Source organism: Musa acuminata, chromosome BXJ3-1 (genome assembly GCF_036884655.1).
Source record: "Musa acuminata AAA Group cultivar baxijiao chromosome BXJ3-1, Cavendish_Baxijiao_AAA, whole genome shotgun sequence".
NCBI lineage: Eukaryota > Viridiplantae > Streptophyta > Magnoliopsida > Zingiberales > Musaceae > Musa > Musa acuminata.
This window is the reverse complement of record NC_088349.1, coordinates 15,417,701-15,440,175: the sequence shown is the minus strand read 5'-3', so window position 1 is coordinate 15,440,175 and position 22,475 is coordinate 15,417,701. Positions and strand designations below refer to the sequence as shown.

Below are 22,475 nucleotides of genomic sequence, written 5' to 3'. Positions count from 1 at the left end.
TCTTGTTCTTGGTTCATGTGTTTCTTCTTCATGTCAAGGGGATGGAGGGGTTTGGAGCCGAACTGGGAGGGGTTGAAGGTGGGGTTGGTGAGCACGGCATTGGGGTTATTTGGGTTCGGGGCGGGGCTGACGGCGGGCGTCGTCGTCGGGTACTACATCTTCATTCACTTCCAGCCTTCCGATGTCAAGGTACGCGCCGCCGGGTTAATTTTGTATTCAGTGATGGTTTGTTTGATATGAGTTTCGCGTTACTTTTGACTTGGCATGGGAGGAATCGAACAGGTAATTGAGCTTCTTGATCCGATGACCGAGCTGCAATTCCTTGAATGATAATTTCTATTTTGTTTTGGTGGAAATTGAAAACCTTAGTGCTCTAAGTGGGATTCCATGGTGTTGAAATGTGATGTTCTATCTGAATTTTCGTGTGCCTCAATTGATTATCGCAAGTTCTTGTTGTTCACTGCTTTTGGAGGATAATCACCTTTACAAAGTATACAAGTTAGGGCTTTTCCGATGTGGAGCTTGACATATGAACTTCAGGATGATGATCTGGATTAGGGTCTTTTGTAAAATGCAGATCAATTTGGTAACCCTATTAGTTTGTGGACCAAGCTATATGTGTTCTACTTTCAAGCTTTATATGATTTAATATCTCTTAGAATCTCGTGTGAGTTAGATTTTGCATAAATAATTACACATCTAGATCAGCAACTAGAAATTGCAATTCGATAAATCAACATTGAAACATTGGCAACAAGTTTATGTCCAGAAACTTAGATATTTGTTCATTTCCTGTATTATTTGTGCTTGTTTTCATAATTTTTGGTTGAAATTCCATGACAACATAGTTGTAGTGGTTTACTGTGTGTTGTTTATAGAGTTCCTTTCTTTCACAATTAACATAGGTCCAACCAGTTATGCCATGAATTATTTGTGTTGCTTGCTCTCTCTTTCTCATATCTTTTTAATTTTTCATCATTTTCTTTACATGTGTGTCTGCATTCTTTTTTCTTTTTCTTCGCGTTTTGTAGAAGGTTGGTTCCATTTCTTTGGGATGTCATTTCCCATACTTGAGTGGCACATACAGTCTGGATTCTGGAAGCTGCTAGTACATATCTAGACAAAAAAAAAAGGAGAGTGCATTTCTAGAAGGTGTTTCAAATGCTGAGTTTACTTGAGAAATATTTGGTCCTGAAGTGGGCCATAGTATCACGGACTTAGTTGGAATTGCCTAAGTCGCGAGTCACCCTTGCGGCAAAGACACGAACTTTGCTTGCGTTGCCTAAGTCGCGCTTCACCCTTGCGAAATGTGTTCGCAAAGATCAGCCCACTTGCAACCTCTTGCAGGACCCGAAGGACCTGTAAAAGAGAAAGTTGATTAGTTCGAAAAACGAGCGACGGACAAGTCCCGACGTCTCGCGAAAAGGGGAAGCTTTACAAGTAATTCAGCGAGCACCTTGCGTGCACAAGAGAAAAGAGGGAGAGGAGGAAAATAAGGATTTTAGAAGGTTGTACGAACAACTGCAAGTCCATAAACAACTGCTCACCAGGTGCCGAGCGCGACAACAAGTTCCTGTCAAGGTAACGTGCGAACTTGTGAAAGATTGTTCAACGTCCGACACTATACCGAAGCCCCATCCCCCATGGTGCCACCCGAGTGGTTCTAGGGTGCTGAGATGGCTGACGTTTCGCGTGCCGTAGCAGGCTGTAGAAAACAGCCCGTGGCATACGAAAACGGAATTGTTTTGGGCTGTTTTGGGGTTGTTTTGCTCGGTTCGGTGAGCGGTCATACTGTAGCGCTGCAACTTGTTCGAACGTATATTTTTACAAGCAAAAGGACTTAAAACCAAGCTAAAACATGCTGCCAAGCAGTTGTACACGTAGATTAGAGCGACGAATGGTTCGTTGAACGGAGTTGTTGCAGGTGCGCGACGAGCGTTCGTGACATTCTCCCCCATTCAAACTGTCGACGCCCTCGTCGACGCTTGTTGGTAGTTGTTGATAATTGTTTCTTCATGTCGTAGGGCATCTTCGGACTCCCAACTGGCTTCAGTTCGGGGAAGCTTTCACCACTTCACCAAGTACTCGGTCTGCTCAACTCCATTGGGTGGCTTTATCTTGCGATCCGCTAAAATAGTTTCAACTCGTTTCTCGTAGGAGACTCTGGTGGGAGGTAGCCGAGTTGGAACACTTTGGGAAGCATCTTACGGATTCGAGTGGTAGGCTTTTAGGTTGCTGGCGTGAATAACATTGTGAATTTTGAACCACGCCGGCAACTGCAACTTGTAGGAGACGTTGCCCACCCTGCTGATAATTGGGAAGGGTCCTTCATACTTGCGCACCAATCTTTGTGTACTTTGTTCCTAAAAAATTGGAGTGATGCTGGTTGGAGCTTTACCGGCACCAAATCGCCGACCTTGAACTCTTGCGGCCGCCTTCCCAAGTCTGCCACTTCTTCATCCTTTTCGTCGCCTTCTTCAAGTAAGCCCGCGCAATATCTACATTTCGGTGCCACTCCTTTGCGAAGTGGTAGGCTGACGGACTACTCCTAGTATACCCGATTGCCATGGTGTGAGGAGTTGACGGTTGTTGTCCTGTAATGATCTCGAAGGGGCTCTTGTTGGACACAGAGCTCCGTTGCAAGTTGTAGGAGAATTGAGCAATGTCCAACAACTTCACCCAATCTCGTTGGTTGGCACTCACGTAGTGCCAAAGATGTTGCTCTAGGAGCGAGTTTATCCTTTCGGTTTGGCCATCCCTCTAGGGGTGGAGGCTTGTGGAGAAGTATAACTTGGACCCTAACAATTTGAATAACTCGGTCTAGAATCGTCCTAGGAACCGAGCGTCTCGATCATTGATGATATTGTGCGGGACTCCCCAATACTTCACCACATCCTTCATCATCAACTTGGCCGCCTCCTCGGTTGAACAGTGTAGGGGAGCAGCAATGAAAGTTGCATACTTTGAAAATCGATCGACCACCATGAGTATTGATCTGAGTCTCCCTACTGCGGGCAAGCTTGATATGAAGTCCAAGGAAATGCTCTCGCACGGCCTTTCTGGTACGGGCAACGGCTCCAAAAGTCCTACCGACTTCCGTTGCTCTACCTTGTCTTGCTGGTAAATGAGGCACGTTCGAACATATTCCTCCACATCAGTCCCCATCTTCGACCAATAGAAGGCCCTCTCCACGAGAGCTAAGGTTCTATGAATGCCGGTGTGTCCAACCCAAAGGGAATCGTGACACTCTCTTAAGAGTTCACGTCTCAGATTGTCCACTCTAGGAACATAAACCTTATTCCCTTTGGTGTAAACGAGTCCCTCCTAGATCCAAAACCGTCGTGCCTTGCCTTCTTTAATGAGCTGTATCAGGGCTTCTGCCTGGGGATCACTGTACAGTCTATCCCTGATCTTGGAAAGGAAGTTGGAGTGCAACTGACTTGCTTGGCCTCTACCCTCCAATTGTACGGCATTCACATGCTCCACTTTCCGACTCAATGCATCGGCCACGACATTCGCCTTTCCGAGCTTGTACTCGATTGCCATATCAAACTCAGCCAGGAAGTCCTGCCATCGTGCTTGCTTTGGGGAGAGTTTCTTCTGAGTTTGGAAATAGCTTAAAGCGATGTTGTCTATCTTTAGTACAAATTGTGATCCAAGAAGGTAGTGTCGCCAAATTCATAGACAGTGGATCACCGTTGTTATCTCCTCGTGCACCGGATACCGCCGCTCGGTCTCGTTGAGTTTGCGGCTCTCGTAGGCCACCGGATAACCCTCCTGCATGAGTACTCCCTCAATAGCGAAGTATGAAGCATCTGTATGGACTTCGAAGGGCTCCTCATAGTCTGGCAATTTAAGCATCGGTTCTTCCAATACAGCAGCCTTTAGATCTTGGAATGCAATCTCACATTTATCAGACCACCTCCACGGTTGCTCCTTCTTCAGCAACTCCGTCAATGGAGTTGCACGCTTCGAACCCGCTATGAAGCGTCGATAGTAGTTGACGAAGCCAAGGAAGGATCTCAACTCTGGCACCTTCTTTGGAGTTCGTCATTCCGCAACCGCTTGCACCTTCGATTTGTCCATCCGAATAGAGCCATCACCGATTCGATGCCCTAAGAATAAGATCTCTGTTTGGGCAAAGTAGCATTTCTCCCTTTTCACGAACAAAGTGTTCTCCCTGAGAACCTTGAAAATTGTCCGAATGTGCTTGATATGCTCCTCGAGCGTTTGACTGTAGACGATGATATTGTCCAAGTAGACGACCACGAACTTATCCAAATACTCCTTGAATAGTTGGTTCATGAGGGTGCAGAACGTGGCCGGAGCGTTGGTTAAGCCAAAAGGCATCACCAAGAATTCAAACGCTCCATACCTGGTCACACAAGTAGTCTTCGCTTCGTCGCTTTCAGCAATGCGCACCTGCCAATACCCCGACCGAAGGTCGAGGTTTGAGAAATACTTGGCTTTGCCCAACTGGTCGAACAAGTCTGCGATGAGGGGGATGGGATACTTGTTCTTCACCGTCACTTTGTTGAGAGCTCGGTAATCGACGCATAGTCGGAGACTCCTATCTTGTTTCTTCTGGAAGAGAACGGGAGCTCCGAATGGTGCTTTAAAGCTGCGGATGAGACCACCGCTTAGTAGTTCACCTAACTGCTTTCTGAGTTCTGCCAACTCTGGCGAGGGCATGCGGTAGGGTGGTCTCGCTGGAGGCTTCACTCATGGCTCCAACTCGATGAGATGATCCACGCCTCTGCGTGGCGATAGGGTCTTCGGCAGCTCGGGTGGCATAACATCCGTGAACTCCTTCAGGACATTTGCCACCAAAGCAGGTTCATAAATGGCCTTCTCGTCGAGTGGCTCTAGCTTTGTAGCAGCCACGAATGTTAGTTCGCCTTTTCGTACCCCTTTCTTCAGTTGTAATGCCAATATATATTGGGGTTCCCTAGTTCCTCTCCGAGAGACGGGAACCACACAGGGGTCATCACCTCCCATCACACATAGGGAGTTAAGGAACGGCATTGGCACCAACTTCGCCGTGTGCATAAATTCCATTCCAAGAATCACTTGGAAGTCATCCAATGGCACCACCATCATGTTTGTGCTCCCGCTCCATGTTCCGATCTTGAAGGGAACTCCCTTTGCCAACCCGGAGATTCGCTTGGCCTCCGAGTTCACTGCCTTCATTCGACTTGGGCTCTTCTCCAAGATCAACCCAAGTCGCTTTGCTTCTCAATCGGTAATAAAATTGTGGATAGCGTCCGTGTCCACCATTGCACAAGTCGTTTGGCCATTGAGCTTAATGTCTACGTACATCAACTCGCCATTTCCTGCATTTTGTAGCCTTGTCTTCGTGTTTTACCCCACTTGACCCTGCATGGCGTTTAACAAACGCAATGCTCCCATCCGGGGTCCTTGTGACTCCTCATCGCCGCTGCTGGATTCAGAACTACTCGAACTAAGAGCGACAGCCTTGCCCTTGTCCGATCGGGGGGGGGGAGTGGATGGAAGCTGTTAAAGCATTGAGTGCCTATTTTTGTGGGCACTCCCTCACCATGTGTGGCCCTCCGCACAAGAAGCATCTGCCAGGCTTCGGGGTCTTGCCTTTCGGGCTTAGCCCTTTGTGGGAACTCTTTTTCCTCTGTTCACCCCTGAGCTCCTTCCCTCGAGAATATTTCAGAGGGCAATTGCTTGAAGATTGTTTCCTTTTTCTCGGGTCATCATGTTCGCTACCGCGCTCCTCCTGAGCGGCTCCAACAGCATGAGAGCGAGTGTACACTTGTAGCCCACCTGTGGCTGCTTGGGGCAAGGGTCCGGCTTGCCCCATCTTGTTTGATTCGCCACGATGCTTTGCCATGGCGAAGTTGCGAAGTTCCTTTGCTGCTCGCTCGAAGTGCTTGCCTGCTCTGATACCACAATGTCACAGACTTAGCTGGAATTGCCTAAGTCGCGAGGCACCCTTGCGGCAAAGACGCGAACTTAGCTTACGTTGCCTAAGTCGCGCTTCACCCTTGCGAAATGCTTCCGCAAAGGTCAGCCCACTTGCAACCTCTCGCAGGTCCCGAAGGACTTGTAAAAGAGAAAGTTGATTAGTTCGAAGAACGAGCGACGAACAAGTCCCAACGTCTCGCGAAAAGGGGAAGCTTTACAATCAATTCAGCGAGCACCTTGCATGCACAAGAGAAAAGAGGGAGAGGAGGAAAAAAATGACTTTATAAGGTTGAACGAACAGCTACAAGTCCACAAACAGCTGCTCACCGGGTGCCGAGCACGACAACAAGTTCCTGTCAAGGTAACGTGCGAACTTGCGAAAGATTGTTCAACGCTCGACACTATACTGAAGACCCATCCCCCATGGTGCCACTTGGGTGGTTCCAGGGTGCTGAGATGGCTGACGTTTCGCATGCAGTAGTGGACTGCAGAAAACAGCCCGTGGCACGCGAAAACGGAGCTGTTTTTGGTTATTTTGGGGCTATTTTGCTCGGTTCGGTGAGTGGTCGTACTGTAGCGCTGCAACTTGTTCGAACTTACATTTTTACAAGCAAAAGGACTTAAAACCAAGCCAAAACATACTGCCAAGCAGCTGTACATATAGATTAGAGCGACGAACGGTTCGTTGAACGGAGTTGTTGCGGGTGCGCGACGACCGTTCGTGACAATAGTGTCACGGACAAAACTGTAAACGGGGTGTTTGATGTAATGCTTATGTATATCCGTGTCTTTCGGTTTTGTTTATGCTTTGCATAACATATAAGGGGTTAGCAGTAGGCTTAACAACCCTATTTTCTTTAGTTTTGGTGGTCGTCCTAGGCTTGCAAACAAAGGTTGTGTCATGTGGGTACTTGTGGGGATTTCGGTCTGTAGTAAACCATTTTGGATCCTTTGTTGTGCGACCGTACAGAGCTTGTGAAGTATGTTTGTAATTTGCATTGGCTATGAAGTGTTTACTGAGATGATTGCTTGTGGATCCCGAGTGAGACACTTTCTCTAACCTGTTTTCTCTTTATAGGTCCTAAGGGACCATAAGAGGTTTCAGAGAGGCTGACCTTTGCGGACGGACACGCAAGGGTGCCACACGACTTAGGCAAAACCAGCTAAGTCCGTGACAATAGCGCACAAGGTTTAGTCAGTTTCTTTCACATGCTAAGCTAACAGTCGTGTTGTCAGAACTGCCTTTCAAGATCACTTAGCTGAGGAACATGTGGTCTTTGGTATCATCCTATGAACAACTTTAGAGAACTTTGTAATTATGATGGAAAGATGCCTGACAATATGAAATAAAGTACTGTTCATGAGAACAAATATTAACGTGTCAAGTTTACAAATACAAGGTGAAATAGAAGCAGTGGTCCATGTTAAAAATTGTTAAGGAGAAAGAATAGCAAAATGTTTGAGTAGGCCAAATTGGTATTATGCGGATTCTTCATCTACTATTCTTCCAAAGATATCAGAGATTATTAGAGAAGTTATGCAGAAATGTTGTCGTTTGTGCTCAACTAGGTATAGTTCCTAATGAGTACAATATGACAGAAAATGTCTTTGTGGGTTTGATATGTTCGGATGAATTACTAGGCGATATTAGCCAGTTTAGAATGCTGGTGCTGCTCTAATGGCCCAACCCAACAGAGAGCTGAGAGTGGTACAGCATCACAATCTCCCATGATTTATCATATGAGAATGCAAGGCGTAGACATGTATAAATAATTTAGAAACATATTTATACACTTGGAATCATAATTAAATAAATAAAAGTTATTCATAACAGGCTCAGTCAATTATATTGCATCCTTAAGGATTTAAAATATTGAAATCCAAATAACATTATTATCAAAGTCAAATCCAAACTCAAGAAAATTCAAATGATAACACTTGCCCATATCTGGTCTAAAAAGCTTATTTAGGTACACCATTTGCTTCTTACTTTTGAGTTGGTGGTGGTCACACCGTAATCAATTTTTGAGAATACATGTGCACCCTGCAGTTGATTAAACAAATCATTAGTTCCTGGTATGGGATGTGTATTGCATAATGTTGCTATTGGATTCCAGTAATCAATACAAAGTCTCAAACTTTCATCCTTCTTCACAAATAAAGTAGGAGCATCCCAAGGAGAGGTGCTAGGTCTAATAAATCCCTTGTCAAGCATTTCTTATAGTTGTTCCAACTCTTCCAATTTCATTGGTGCAATGCTATAGGGAGCTTTAGTGATTGACCCAATACTAACTATTAAATTCAATCTCTGTCATGTGGTAATACTAGCAATACCAGTTCCATCAGCGATCAACCCCTACTTTCGCAATGTTAGTCTTCCTTTTTTTGTTCTATTTTTTTCACTTAATTGAAATTTGAAAGAGGTACTTAATGGTTTGGCCACCTTAAAGGTAAGAAGCTAGTGTGAATCTCTCGTATATAGCGGTTGAGGCAACTGATTATTCGAGTACCTGCTTCCCAGTTTATTTGACAGTTAGAATAGACAGATTGCTTAGGTGCTGTCCAGCTGCCTGGGCATTCCCCTAATTATTCAAGCTGAAGATGGGAGCCATCCTGTGTATGACAGCTGTCTAATTATCCTAGGCAGCTGATGTTAAAAACAATAGTTGTATGTTTTCTTGGTTATTGAAAATATGAAGTTTTGTACTTTGATTTGGTGCTTTTATGTTGCTTCATTAGTGTCAAATCCAATATGGAAGTCGACAAGAAAGTGACTTATGCTTACCCATTTCTCATGTCAGGATCCTAAAATTCGTCCACTTCTTGAAGATGATACCCAATCATTGGAACGCATGCTTCCTGAAATCCCCCTGTGGGTGAAGTATTCAGACTATGACCGAGTATGTATGCCAATTTTATTTTTTTGAGCTGGAGTTCATGGATGGTGTTGGTTGAATATCACAAACTGTAGCCTTACTTTTCTATCGCATAGTTAATGTCTTTCTTTTTTTCTCTTAGTTAATACCTTTTTTTTTTCATTTGAAGATTGATTGGTTAAATAAAATAGTGGAATTGATGTGGCCTTATCTCGATAAGGTATGCTTTGATTCTAAACCTTGTAGATATCTTATCATGCAAGTACATAGAAGTGTCTCTTTTTACTTCCATATTAATGGTCTTATATTTGTACAAGGCTATCTGCAGAACTGCAAAACAAGTTGCAGAGCCAGTAATTGCAGAAAATGCTCTGAAGTATAAAATAAATTCAGTTCAATTTGAAACGCTCACTCTTGGTTCACTACCTCCAGCATTTCATGGTTAGTATTTGTGTAATTCGTGGGTTTTTTTTTTGTGTGGATGTCTTATGTTTTTCTTGAAGCGACTTTCTTTTCTGAGAAATTCAGGAAAAGACATTCTCTTTTCATTTCATTTTCAGTTCAAGAAGTGTTGTCAAAAGAGATAGGTCTTGGAAGTACTTTGACATTTTAAACCCTTTTTAGTAAGACAACACAAAATCCCCAGACTACCTATATTTGTTAAAAGGAAGAAATTAGTTTATATTGTCATCTATTAGAGTATCCTAGGTTAGCCTTAATAATTTAATGGCAATTCTACGGACAATAGATTATTTGTTCCAGGAATCTATTATATTTCTCATTAATGTTCTCTCCTGTAATTTTGACTACTGTATGATTCCAACTCCATTCCTGACTCCTCATTTTCAGTTGTATTTTCTGATGAGCTCCATCCAAGTATGATCTTTTGTCAGGAATGAAAGTTTACATTACAGAAGAGAACGAGCTTACTCTGGAACCATCACTAAAATGGGCTGGGAATCCCAATGTCATTACTGTTATTAAAGCCTATGGATTAAGATTGACCATACAGGTCAGTAACATATGCCTTATTCTTGATACATCTGGCTTTGGTGCCTGTGTGCTGGTTCAGTTGTATCTGACAGCAGAGGGTGACTTTGAAGTCAGAAATGTTTGTTAACCTTTTGGCAGTTTTATATTTTCAGATGGTAGATTTGCAAATCTTTGCTGCTCCACGCATTACTTTAAAGCCATTGGTTCCCAGTTTTCCTTGTTTTGCAAAAATCTGTATGTCTCTCACAGAAAAGGTGTGTAACAAAATGAAAACGAACTCCTCACTTGATATTATTGTTCCTTGTTATGCATAAGATGTGCTGCCATTAAAAAAAAATTGTTATTCCCTCTTTTACAGCCACATGTTGATTTTGGTCTCAAACTTCTTGGGGCTGATCTTATGGCAATTCCTGGTCTTTACAGATTTGTTCAGGTTGTTTACAGTTTATATTTTTCTTGTGCCATCATAATATTTCTAAACTTTTGTCTCTCTAAAATTGTTAAAATGCCCATTTAGTTCTAGAGATGTTTAAATAAGCTTTTAAATGAACCTGTTAATACTAGTTCAAATGGAATTTAGTAAATATTATATTCAATCAAATTATAATTGCTCTTAGAATCCTTATTATTTACATCCTGGACCCAAAGAGTTTATTTTGTTGATTTTTTTGGCATTTTTTCTGTACGTAATCGTTTCTTGGTTTTCTTACATGTGTTTATTCATTTAACTGCTCAAATTTTTGTATCATCTATTTTAGCTTAATGACAGAACAACTCATAATATTAGGTAAATACACTTACTATTCAACCTTCATTTGTATACAACATGCCGTTGAAGATCTGGAATTCACTGTCAATTATATGTACAGTAAAAGAGGCCTAAGAGGACATGCTTTCACATATGTATTTGAGAACCTTTTTTTTGGGACTTCAGAAACAGAGTTGCAATGGAGTTTACAAAAAAGGCTTGATGCCTTTTCTTTGAAAATTGTTAATTGTATTAGACTATTGCTATTTTCATGATATGTCAGAGCATCTAGAAATATCTTAAAGGTTTATCATTTTTTAGTTGATTTTGAATTCATTAAAATTCTTCTAATTAGGATTTAAAATTATTGATTCGCACTTGATATTTTTATTAAATATGCAGCAAATTACCTTACCTGTATTTTTATGGTTCCAATGCTTAATTCTTTTCTCTGACGATGATGTTGGACCATATGCAGGAGACTATTAAAAACCAAGTTGCAAATATGTTCCTGTGGCCTAGAATCCTGGAAGTGCCAGTTCTGGATGTCTCAAGGTAATCTGATGCTAATATGATTATGTAGTTTGAGAATCATTAAGTTGTTATTCAGAAAAAAGAGATATTGACTTTATTATTTAAATTAAATCCTACGTGATTTTTCAGAGCCTCAAAGAAGCCTGTTGGCATTCTCCATGTCAAGATCATCAGAGCATACAAATTAAGAAAGTTGGATTTTTTTGGAAAATCAGACCCATATGTGAAACTTAAGCTTTCTGATGAGAAGCTTCCATCAAAAAAGACATCTGTGAAGCATAGCAATCTTGACCCTGAATGGAATGAGGAATTCAAGTTCGTTATCAAAGATGCAGAAAATCAAGTTGTGGAGCTTAATGTCTATGACTGGGAGAAGGCATGCAATTTTCACGATACATTTGTTTCCTATCATATTTTCCATAGGGTTTTGTCTGTATGCTTATTTATTACCTCATTGGATGTCTGTTATTATGTTTATGCATATGATTTTAGGTGGGTAAACATGAAAGAATGGGCATGAATGTTATTCAGTTGAATGAGCTTACCCCTGATGGGCCAAAAACTCTGACACTCAATTTGCTTAAGAATCTCGAAAGTAGAGATGTTCAGAGTGACGAATCGCATGGACAAATTGTTGTGGAAGTGACATACAAGCCCTTTAAGGAAGAAGATCTATCAAAAGATATTAGTGAGAACGCAGATGCCGTAGAAGACTCTCCTGATTATGGTCCATCAGGTGGTGGTTTGCTTGTTATCATTGTTCATGAAGCTCACGATCTTGAGGGCAAACACCACACAAACCCATATGCAAGGATCCTCTTTAGAGGAGAAAAGAGAAAAACAAAGGTATCTTGTGAATTGGTTGCTGATTACCAGTTCTTTGTGTAATGTTTCTGCAATTTATAATTGATTAATGAGATGATTATCAATTTATGGATGCAGCACATAAAGAGTAACAGAGATCCAAGATGGGAGGAGGAGTTTCAATTTGTGTGCGAGGAACCCCCAGTTAATGATAAAATGCAAGTGGAGGTACTCAGTAAAGCACCAATTATTGGCATATACTCTAAGGTATATTTGACATGTCATTTCTGCAAGAAATCTGTTAGTATGTAAATAGGATAAATACATAATGTTTGTTGATTAACTCATTATTAGATTGTGCATAATTCAAGTGTTGCTTGGATGTCAACTGCACCTATAGAATTATATCATTTCTGATGATTGAGGTACCTGGTGATTCTCCAGGATAATGTGTTCTGAATACTAGCAAGATAATAGTGAAACAATTTGCAAGATAAATAACTAGAACTGTGTAATGTCCATCTCCATGATCCCATATATTCACCATAAAGGAAAAATAGAAGACAACAGTAGTAAGCAAAGAAATATCATCCACAATTTCTCTTTCATTTAAGTTGTAAAAGAAATTGAGATCCCAGAAATGTCTTTTTTTTTTTATTTACTCTGTAAAAATCCAAGATATGTTCATTTTGTAAGAATTATAACGGACAAAGATAAATAGGAAAGATGGGAATGTATAAACATTATGAACTTTATAATGAAGGAAAGGAAATTTGAATGACTAATTTGTAGTCCAAATTATGTTTTCCATAGTTATTATCACAATGTTGATTTCGTTATTACTGATTTTTGATTTGATGGTTATAGCAGCAATGTTTCTTTTGATTCTTGTAATTTCCTAGTCTTAATACTAATCTAAATCATGCCATTTTGTTTCAGGAAATTTTGGGATATGTCACCATTAGCCTCGCAGATGTTGTGAACAGCAAGAGAACCAATAATACATATCATCTCATCGACTCCAACAATGGCCAAATTCAAATAGAGATGCAGTGGAAGACTTCTTAGAGCTTTCAAACGAACTAATCCCAGCACCGGCTTAGTATTTGAAACATGAGGGAAGAAGTTTCATGGTAAAGATATTTGGCTCAAGAATCACCTTTTTGTTTGCATTCTTGATATATGATGTTTGTGTTATCGTGGTACAGATGTAAATTTGATGACAAAATAATCCAGTCTTCGTGAGTGTATGGGTCTCTTATTGGGTAAATAAATCTGGGATTATATCAATTTGGGTAAATAATCCAGTTTCCCTTCCACATCTGAAGCCGTTCTATGTTGGGTACAGGACAACTAACAAGCAAGTATGATTCCTCGTGTCTTACATTTGAAACTGTTGGTGGATGATCAAACAACAAGACAAGCAGCCAACACTAACGCATGTCAGTGAAACGGTAAAGTGGTCTATTGACTCGGAAAGGACAGACAGCTACACAAGTATCCCAGCAAAGCCTTGAGAGGACAACACCGCCAACGGTGTACGATTCGCACGAGACTGAGTTCGGCGCATCCTCATCTTCCCAAAGGCAGCAGCAGCAGCCTCTTGGGATCGAGCACGCGATACACCGACTCGAAGGCCTGCATGCACACACCCGAGAAACCCGTCATTGCTTGGAACACATGGGGAAGCCCCGTCTGCAGATTGTTCAGCGTCATCGCCCTCGTCACCCCGGCGCTCTTCTCGTACTTGCTCCTCTCTTCCTCCGCCTTCGCCTTCAGAGCCTCCACCTCCGCGCGCTTCTCCGCCTCCAAGGAGCCGCGCTTGCGCTCCAGTGAACTGAGCTGTTCCACCCTCTTCTCCAGCTCCTTGAACGCCGCTTCCGACCTCTTCTTCTGCTTCTGCTCCTCGGTCTGCTGAACGACTACGGCGCGGACCACGGTCAGGAAGCTTTTGATCCCCTCCGAGGCTACTCTGTCAGGAACTCGATCCAGGGCGAGCTGCCACTCCTCGCACAGAGGGTGGATGTCCGGGGTGGTGCGACCGTGGTGGTGGTGGTGGTGGTAGAAGAGGGAGAGGCGGAGCCAGCCGGTGAGAGCATGGACGTAGACTCTATGGGAGTCGACAAGGCGGCAGAAGGCGACATGCCAATTCTCCACCTCCGACTCAAGCTGCAGCGCCGCCTGCCGGTGCATGTCGCTCGTGGGACGAGTGCTCAGTGCGCAGTTGAGGTACTCCAGTTGCTGAACGATGTGCGTCTGGACCTGATGGCACTCATACATGCTCCTCCACATGCCCATCAATCTGCATCTCACAAGACAACATTGTTGGACAGTGACAAGAGAGAGAATGCAGCAGAGTGACCCTCATGGTAGAATACTTCATTCTGATGGTAAGAGCATTACCAATTTCATAATCCTATCATGTTGTTTATCTATAGATTCATATTCACGGTTAAGCCAATTCAAATATATATGTATCATTGGATACTAATGGATGCTTTACTTGCTGAAGGAAATGCGGCTAGAACGAAATACTGGGATTACAACGAGACATCTCAAGCCAAAACAGGTAAAGAGTACCAAGACATTTTTAGACTTCCAAACATGCCTAGATCTTCCATGTACATTAATAAATAGCTAACACAACCTCGTTGCAATGTTCTTAAAAAAAACACTATGTAGGTCACTGTTCTGAAATATTGATTATATATATATATATATATATATATATATATATATATATAAAAGCAATAATCTGCATCATTTAGTAGTGAGTTGATGTCCCAAAGCCACTTTTAGCATTTACCTGCTAGGTTTATAGATATTTTATTCATGTAGAAATGTTGATTGGTCCTAAGCTTTTGAAATCAAGTTTATAGGGAAGGATAATGCCATCATTTCCACCAACAGAATAGAAATACAAAACAAACAATAGAGAACCTTAAGGTCCCAACATTTTTGTAATCTAAAAGACTCTTTTCTACCATAAAACACCATATCATTGTCACCAGTTCAGTGCATTTAAGAAAGATGAAACAGAGATGCAACTATCAAGATTTGAATTTTTGAAACATGATAAGAAGTTCTTGCAGAAGTCAGATGCCTTTCTGGTAGAATAGTTTAATGTGCTGATAACTACCTAATGCACATACGTACATGATCACCACTTCATGAGCTCAAAGCAGGATTAGAAAAGTTTAATTTTCTTTTTATTTTTTCTGTTCTGCAAAAATTTGATGTTCCTCTTCTAAATAGTAGTAGTGTGCTGGTGCTGGTAGGAAAATCTTCTCTCTAGGAATTCATATTTCCACCCTACTAATTTCTTATTTACTCTTGAAGTTGCAGGACCGGATGAGTCTTGTAAAAAACTTTCAAAGGTTAAGAAGGTGGGGCAGTGTCAAGGAAGGGTGAAATGTACTACCCTTAGTTTAGCCTTGTTTGGAATATCTGACAGAACTCACTGTATCAGCAGGACCACACGACCAAGCAAATGCATGATGGCTTTTGAGTAGAAATGGCAAACATGTGACCCCTTCAACCTTTTTCCTGTCTTAGTGCCAGATAGATAGATAGATAGATGAGAGAGAGAGAGAGAGAGAGAGAGAGAGAGAGAGAGAGAGAGAGACTAACCCAGTAACCAGTTCAAGAAGCTGAGGGGAGAGCTCAGACTCCCTCAGCTTAATGATTGCAGAGGTAGTGGTCTCTATGGCCTGAGTGGCTACCATCATCTTGGATTCCAGTCTCTCAATCTCCATCTTGTTCTTCACCACCTTCACATAGTCCATGCCTTTGGCCTCTTGCTTCCTCAGTAGGCTCATCCTCTTCTCATGCTCCTCTCTGATCATCTCAGCATTCTGTGATAGAATAACAAACACCAAACAGGCACATGATTCATGCAAACAGAGCATGACCTTTTAAGCAGAAGCTTTCACCATAAACAACATGACAAACATTCCATGTGGTCTTTTTCTGTCTAGTTCTGTTATTTTTGGAGCTACCAATGTATTTGCCAACAATAAAATAAGCTAATTAATCATCAAAACTATACAAATGGTATGTGTTGTAATGTAATAAGCATATTATTGTGTCTAAGATTCGAACTAACATATGTTTTTTTATTTGTCTGGGAATCACAGGCTGCAGCACTGACAGAATTAAGGACAAGAAGTGAAGAAGAGAATGTCCTGTGAGAGAGCAAAGGAAATGTTTGAGTAAAACAACAACTTTCAGATGGCCACTGTACCTTAACCTCAAGATAGAGCTTCTTCTCCCAAGCATAGAGCTTCTCCATGGTGGAGGTATGACTCATGTGACCACTTCCAACTCCTCCATCTCCACTTCCATTTCCCCTCCCCATCTCCTCCCTGCACCTCCCAAACCTAGTGAAACCACCAGTAGCCTTCGAGTTGGATCTCCATGACCAATGCAAGTGTCTCAAATTCTTGCCATAAGCGTGCATTTTACCTACATCGTAGGCGGAGCACCAAAATCCAGTCGATTACGGACAACAAAATTTGCAGAACAATTGACCGATCTGTGAGAACTAGGTGTAGAAAGAACTCATGGAGATTACCTGCAAGGTCTTGGTTGGAAGATAGGTCACAGAGTGGAGCTTCTAAGATGAATGAAACCCGGCTTCCGGCCTCAGCCGCCTTGAGGAAGTAGTCGTCGAGCTCCTTGACTATCTCGGAGAGATCCTTTTTGCCTCTCGGGACAACCACCATGGCTAGCTCACTGGTTGAATCCTTGGAGTAGCCGCTGACCACCGACGGTGGCGGCCCCACTGCGGGCGCCGTGGTGACTTCCGAAACGGTGGTGGTAACCTCTTCCCACTCCTCCTCGGTGGCCGACCGGGAAGAGGACGGGACAAAGGGGTCCCAAAAATCCCAGCTTGAGGGTGGTGGAGGCGGTGGTGGGGGGAGGATCGGAGAGGCGGTGACCGAGGAGGTCCAGTTGTCGGAACTCGGGCTCACCGGGGGATGCGATGAAGTCGAAGGCGGCGGCTGCGGAGGACGAGGAGGAGGAGGGGAGGGTGGGGGTGGCAGTGAGGAGGAAGTGGACGGGATGGGAGGGAGCTGGTGGTGGAGGTGGGTCTCGGCGTTGGCGAACTGGAGGAGAGCGGCGCCGGTGGCGCGAAGAGAGCGAAGGTAAAGGGAATGGGCGGCGGCGAAGGCTCGCCGCCCCCGCACGAGCTGCTTCATGTATCGCCGCCGGGCTTTGCACCGCGACACCGCCTCCTGCCTCTCGACCCTGGAATGCCAACAACCCATCTTCTCCTTCGTGTAAGGCTGTTCCAAGAGGAAAGACGACTCCTTTTCCCCCACTTGTGCTTCTTCTTCGACCTACCCTAAATCTCTTTTCCGGCCATTGGAGCACAAAGGCGGCTCCTTTTTTCCCCTCTGTGAGAAAATCTACCGCTTTCTTCTTCCACTTGCTTCCATCCTTGCTCTTCTCAAGCAAATATCCACTCCCTGAAGGAACTGTTCATGGCGACCGAAGCGTATCAATGCAAAAGCCTTAAGTCTAGATTTTGTACAGCGTTCTTGCAGCAGGAAGAAGGCGCGCAGAGCTCCGTCGCTTGCCTTGATAGAAGAAGAACTGTGAGCAACACTCCAAGCCTCATCAGGTTCTTTTCGTCTCTCTCTTCCGCTTGAGAGAAATGGAGGCACGGAGGAAACAGAGCAGTCGTCGGGAGATGAGAGGGACATTGGAGTCTTGGGCAGTGTGCATGAAGTCCATTTTACCACACTGCCCCTGCGTCATGCGCTTTCTATTTCTGGGACCGTTAAATGACTGCCAAACGGTAAAAGGCTTTCTTTTCGGCCGATCGATGCGGAGAAAGGGGTGAATCGTAGGGGTAGTCGTGTCATTTGATTCGTCCAATGTTTGTGTGCTGAAGAAGAAGAAGAGCTGGGCGTTTCGTTATTCTCGGCCGCTGTGGAGGTGCAATATTGGTAATTCAACATTTAGCTTGGGACATGGCCTTTTTTGAGCATGAAGTAATTTTGGAAAAAATATTATAATAAACCAATAAATTAATATTTGCAAAATAGGAAATACTACTCAAAGAAATATATATGGTTGGATGATACGATGACATGTATTATATATATAAATTTAGGATATTTACTTAGAAGAATCTCCACTCATTATCTGAAGGTGCACTTGTATTAAATTCTTCATTGTGAATCTTAACTTTATCCTCCTGTTTTAATTATTTTTTTAATTTAAATTTTTTCTTTCCTCCATCTCCTCCTCTTCTTTCTTTGAGTATAAGGAGTCGATTTAATCGAGTTGGATGACATATTTATTCATTCAATAGAGAGACACATAAAAACCAACTAGTTGAACCTTTTTTTTTTTTTGGATAAATTATATTACAAATTTTTATATGAGCATTAAGACAGGATTTAAAAAAAAAAGATTTTTCTTTTAAATTCCAATAATGCATCTATTGTTGCTTGTTGCAGAAATTCCATCATTTTACTTAAAACGATATGAATACCTAAAATATACATGTCTTGCATTTTTCTACATGCTGTCAACTTGGTTTAATTTGAAATTATGCATTCAGATAATTTTTTATTAATTAAATTAATTAATATTTAATATATATATATATTTAATATTTAATATTTCGATCATTCAATATTTGATTCTTTGGTAAGTGAGTTTGGTACATCATTATTATCATCATATAAATGTTTAAATATAAAATTATTAAATGAAATTTTGAATCCTCGACTTTTTGCTAGGTGGGTCTGAGACATTATCACGAAACCAATATTTTAGATGTATAGAATATATTTTGATGATTAAATTTGATACATGTTATTAGAATCACGAAACAGAAATCTCAACCCACCACCCACCTGTGATGGTTTATGAAAAGAGCCATCCATATGTGTTAATCTTGTAACGGAGGAGACTATTCTATTAACCCTTAGATATGAAAGAAGGAATATAATCGAAGTTATATATACAATCAAGACTCTCAGGGTCACAGCATCATGCTTTATTTGTTGAGATCACTTCCTTCCTTGAGCTAGTGAATCCATGTGTTAAAAGTGAATGTTCAGCGTACATCTAATAAGTGATCACACTACAGAACTGAAGGAGCACTCAAAAAACAAGTGATTAACACTATCATAAAGGTGTTGGGATCATATGCCAAGTGATCCGTGGTGGATAATTTATGCAGTATGAGTTTCCTGCAAAAAGATAAGACACGCAGGATGGCTGGGACTTTTCGTGACAACTGAAGTGAAGAACACTTTAGGGGTTCAGAAACCTGTTTTTTTTCTCTCACATCAGATGTGAGACCAAATAAACATTAGTACCATCAATCCTTATTTTTTTTCTTTTTCCATTTGGTTTCTCAAAGAAATGGCACAGCAGAATATGGAAATCATTGTGCTATTTTTACTGGTCTAATGCAAAGAAAATTCAAATGCTTTTTATTGTATAACTTTACGTCGTGAAGTCAGCATGGCTCGGTTCGATCCCAAGAATACAAGATCGTCCATGTGATTTCTTGAGAGGAGGGGGTCTGTGCTAGATTGGGTCGGAGCACCATAAATTGGGTCAACTCGAGGTAGAGCAAAGGGTCGACTCTTCTATGTTGGGCTATTTTTACTGATCTAATGCAAAGAAAATTCAAATACTTTTTATCGTGTAACTTTACGTCGTGGAGTCAACATGGCTTGGTTCGATCCCAAGAATATAATATCGTTCACGTGGTTTCTTGAGAGGAGGGGATCGGTGCCAGGTTGGATCGGAGCACCATAAATTGGGTCAACTCTTCTATGTTGGGCTCTTTCGTGTCGAACTTCTGCAAAATTAAGAGGGGGGATTCTCAACTCAATCCCTCCGAAACTTATGTCAATAAGGAGTTGAGGATATTGTGAGTGTTTGTTTGAGGTTCGATCCCTTGGCACTGGTCAGGGAGTTAGTTTTTATATCTATAGTTGAGGGTTGATGATTCGTTAATGGCCATCGATGTCGTAAACGATTGACCTGTACGCTCCGCTATGCGAGTCGACTTGCACGATTCTGCATGGTGTGGTATCAGTTTCGAGGTGTCACATCAACTATAGGGTGACTGTTAACTGTTTGTCACATGGGCAGTACTAGAATATGCCCCGTCACTTTTTATTTACATAAATAAGCAAGCATTATGATGCTATTTAGAGTTGGGAAAACACTGCTACAGCTGCAGAGAACAGCACCTAATCTCTTCATTCTTCTTCATCCGTTGTTACTTACTGACAAGAAACCGTGTCTACTACGTATAACATCAGCTACTTAGTCCGTATGATTTGCTCATGTGATGCTAGTTTTGGTTTGGTGTCATATTCCTCCTCGTTCACAGGTTGATGGATTTTAATCACATATATAGATATTACTTTCTCTTTTGGAAACAAGAAAAAGAAAGCCTTTTTTAGCTGTTGTGCTTTTTGACTTTTGCCATCAGATCAGATGATGCACACAACAAGACATGAGAAGAAAACACATGAGAAATCTCGAGACTTTTAAAGTTAAGAAGAAGACATCGATGAATGACAAATAAAGAATTGTTATTAGTTGCCATGCCAACTTCGGAACCATCATCAGATTACAACACTGTTAGATTAGAATGCGATCTACTGCTACTGCAAAAGCAAGCAAGACGTACCTCTGGAAGCCAAGGAGAACAAGCTCATCTCCTTCCCATTCCCTACTGATACCAACAAAGCTCGAATGCTTATGAACGATGATATCTGTTGTTACTTGGGTGAGTTCATCGCCTGAGTTATGTCCTGAAAGATCTTAAGCCTCTTCCCCATCTTCCCCTCACACAAAGCTGGACTACTCTTGCTGTTGTTAGCATCTGCTTTCTCATCTGCAAGAACAGGAGCCAAAACTGCAGCCACGATCGCCTCGTCGAATGCGTTGTTGTCCGGCAACTCCGGCCACTTATCCACCGTCTCCTCCACCGAGGTACAGCTTCTACCACTCATTTCTCCCTCTGCGGCGACCTTGGCCTGTGAAGCCTTCTCCGGCGCCTGCCCTGACCTTGTCCTCTTCAGATTTCCCAGAGGATCATGGTCTTTCATCAGCTTCGAAGAAAAAAATGGCGGCGCGTCGATGTTGAGTGCATTGCCCGACGTGAGCTCCGGTTTTATGTTGCTGCTCGTCCTGTTCAGGCTGTCGACGTTCTCGTCGGAAAATTGGTCTCGAGGCGGCGGCGGTAGCATCAGGTAATCGACGCACGGCTGCGGCTGCCATATGGAAGCGGAACCCGTGAAGGCCTCGAAGAGCCAATTCTGATCGAATCGGCCGTGGCCGCTGTAGCCCGAGAGTTTGGCTTCGAGGTCACGGAGCATCTCCTGCGCTCTTTCGAAGGCCTTGAGGTGCGAGTCCGCTCCCCGTACGCTGTCGACCACCGCGGGTCTCACCCGCTTCAGCGTCTCTTTGGCCTCCGCGATGCGCCCTTGCTTCATCAAGCAGATGCCGAGGTTGCACATCTTGTTGTTGTCGGGGCCGATGACGAGCGCTCTCCGGTAGGCAGCCTCGGCTTCCACGAAGTTGTCCTTCTGCATCAGAGCCCAGCCCAAGTTCCCCTGCAGCCACCACACATCGCACTGCGTCAGTATGTGCCTCTCGTCTTCTCCATGGACGAAAGAGATGAGTGCTCACCAGAAGCCTCGTCGCTTCTTGCTCCACCGTGACTTGGAACTTCCTCCCCTGCGATCGGGCAGTCTTAGTGCGCTTCCCATTGAAGGCGAGCCCCTGTTGGATGAGCTGCAACTTTCGCCTCAAGAGAGAAATTTGATCGTCCAGTCTCCCACACCTCTGCCGAAAGCGTCATCGACAACCCAATTTAGTCTGCTCATTCGATCCCAGACAAGGAAATGGGAATTCAAGAGGAGTCCGAGGTGTGACCTTGTACAAGTCCAACAGGATGTTATCGAGGGACTCCTGAGCCTGGTCCGAGCACCTGCTCCGCAGCGACCTGATCGCCTCGATCGCCTCCTCCGCCCGGTTCTGCTGCTTCATGACGATGGCCATGTCCTTGAGGGCGCTGTCGACGCGGTCGCCGGCGTTGATGGCCGCCCAGAACAGCGCGATCGCCTTCTCGGGGTCCTTATCGACCAGCTGACGGATCCAGCGCAAGAGATGAGCAGGGAACTAACAGGGGGAGAAGAGACCGATCGATCTCTACTAAAGGCGAACTCACCTGAACCCGCTTGGCTCTGACGTAAGGGGTGTCGCCGACGGGGACCTTGTGGGCGACATGGAAGGGATCGGACCGACTACTTATGATGGGTTTGATGGGCGAGCATGGGGCTGACTTGGATTGCGTGATGCAGGTGAGAGCCGCATTAGCATTCCATGCCTCGTGCATCATCTTCCTCTTCTTCTTGACCACAACAATGTCGATGAGGATCAGAGGAAGAAGAAGCGTGCTTGCTTCGATCGGTGGGTTAAGGGGAGAGAGTTTGGCGTTGGAGACGAAGAGGAAGTGTGGTGTTATTTGGGGCGCTTAGTCGACCGTTGCTCGAGATAGCCGTTTGAAATATAGCCGTTGGAGGGTAAACACTGGG

The 22,475-nt window shown here is 43.2% G+C and overlaps 3 protein-coding genes across 4 annotated transcripts; 1 reads left to right on the top strand and 2 right to left on the bottom strand.

Annotated features, from left to right (window-relative positions):
* On the top strand, positions 1 to 13,179 carry LOC135629352 (synaptotagmin-2-like). 2 transcript variants are annotated; one of them, XR_010493206.1, is made up of 13 exons: positions 1 to 189; positions 8,736 to 8,834; positions 8,980 to 9,030; positions 9,128 to 9,251; positions 9,704 to 9,822; positions 9,956 to 10,057; positions 10,162 to 10,236; positions 11,030 to 11,106; positions 11,215 to 11,461; positions 11,578 to 11,931; positions 12,028 to 12,156; positions 12,829 to 13,022; positions 13,098 to 13,179. XR_010493206.1 is itself a non-coding variant. In XM_065136580.1 (12 exons), exons 1-12 carry the CDS (start codon positions 16 to 18, stop codon positions 12,955 to 12,957), a joined length of 1,680 nt encoding a protein of 559 aa, XP_064992652.1. In that variant the 5' UTR covers positions 1 to 15; the 3' UTR covers positions 12,958 to 13,179. The 2 variants fall into 2 exon arrangements, 1 of the variants encoding a protein (XP_064992652.1); XM_065136580.1 differs by having other exon boundaries at positions 12,829 to 13,179.
* A 52-nt stretch (positions 13,180 to 13,231) lies between these two features.
* Positions 13,232 to 17,542, bottom strand: LOC135629351 (protein ALTERED PHOSPHATE STARVATION RESPONSE 1-like). Its single transcript, XM_065136579.1, has 4 exons — positions 16,463 to 17,542; positions 16,133 to 16,353; positions 15,520 to 15,743; positions 13,232 to 14,191 (listed from the first exon to the last, which is right to left on the bottom strand). Exons 1-4 carry the CDS (start codon positions 17,157 to 17,159, stop codon positions 13,462 to 13,464), a joined length of 1,872 nt encoding a protein of 623 aa, XP_064992651.1. The 5' UTR covers positions 17,160 to 17,542; the 3' UTR covers positions 13,232 to 13,461.
* Positions 17,543 to 20,387: 2,845 nt separating this feature from the next.
* LOC135629033 (protein POLLENLESS 3-LIKE 2-like) lies at positions 20,388 to 22,392 on the bottom strand. The gene is made up of 4 exons (XM_065136141.1): positions 22,109 to 22,392; positions 21,814 to 22,026; positions 21,568 to 21,723; positions 20,388 to 21,491 (listed from the first exon to the last, which is right to left on the bottom strand). The coding sequence occupies exons 1-4, from the start codon at positions 22,277 to 22,279 to the stop codon at positions 20,655 to 20,657; spliced, it is 1,377 nt and encodes a 458-aa protein (XP_064992213.1). The 5' UTR covers positions 22,280 to 22,392; the 3' UTR covers positions 20,388 to 20,654.
* Positions 22,393 to 22,475: the final 83 nt, after the last annotated feature.

Bases quoted from the DNA above. Each gene is read 5' to 3' on its own strand.
- LOC135629352 (XM_065136580.1), top strand. From the start codon at position 16: ATGTGTTTCTTCTTCATGTCAAGGGGATGGAGGGGTTTGGAGCCGAAC. The intron at 11,462-11,577 runs GCATGCAATTTT...ATATGATTTTAG, and splicing joins ATGTCTATGACTGGGAGAAG to GTGGGTAAACATGAAAGAAT. The intron at 12,157-12,828 runs GTATATTTGACA...ATTTTGTTTCAG, and splicing joins TTATTGGCATATACTCTAAG to GAAATTTTGGGATATGTCAC.
- LOC135629351 (XM_065136579.1), bottom strand. From the start codon at position 17,159: ATGGGTTGTTGGCATTCCAGGGTCGAGAGGCAGGAGGCGGTGTCGCGG. The intron at 15,744-16,132 runs GTACAGTGGCCA...ATTCTATCACAG, and splicing joins AGCTCTATCTTGAGGTTAAG to AATGCTGAGATGATCAGAGA. The intron at 14,192-15,519 runs GTTAGTCTCTCT...TGTGAGATGCAG, and splicing joins CTTCTTGAACTGGTTACTGG to ATTGATGGGCATGTGGAGGA.
- LOC135629033 (XM_065136141.1), bottom strand. From the start codon at position 22,279: ATGATGCACGAGGCATGGAATGCTAATGCGGCTCTCACCTGCATCACG. The intron at 21,724-21,813 runs GTCACACCTCGG...CGCTTTCGGCAG, and splicing joins TCCTGTTGGACTTGTACAAG to AGGTGTGGGAGACTGGACGA. The intron at 21,492-21,567 runs GTGAGCACTCAT...TGGTGGCTGCAG, and splicing joins AAGAAGCGACGAGGCTTCTG to GGGAACTTGGGCTGGGCTCT.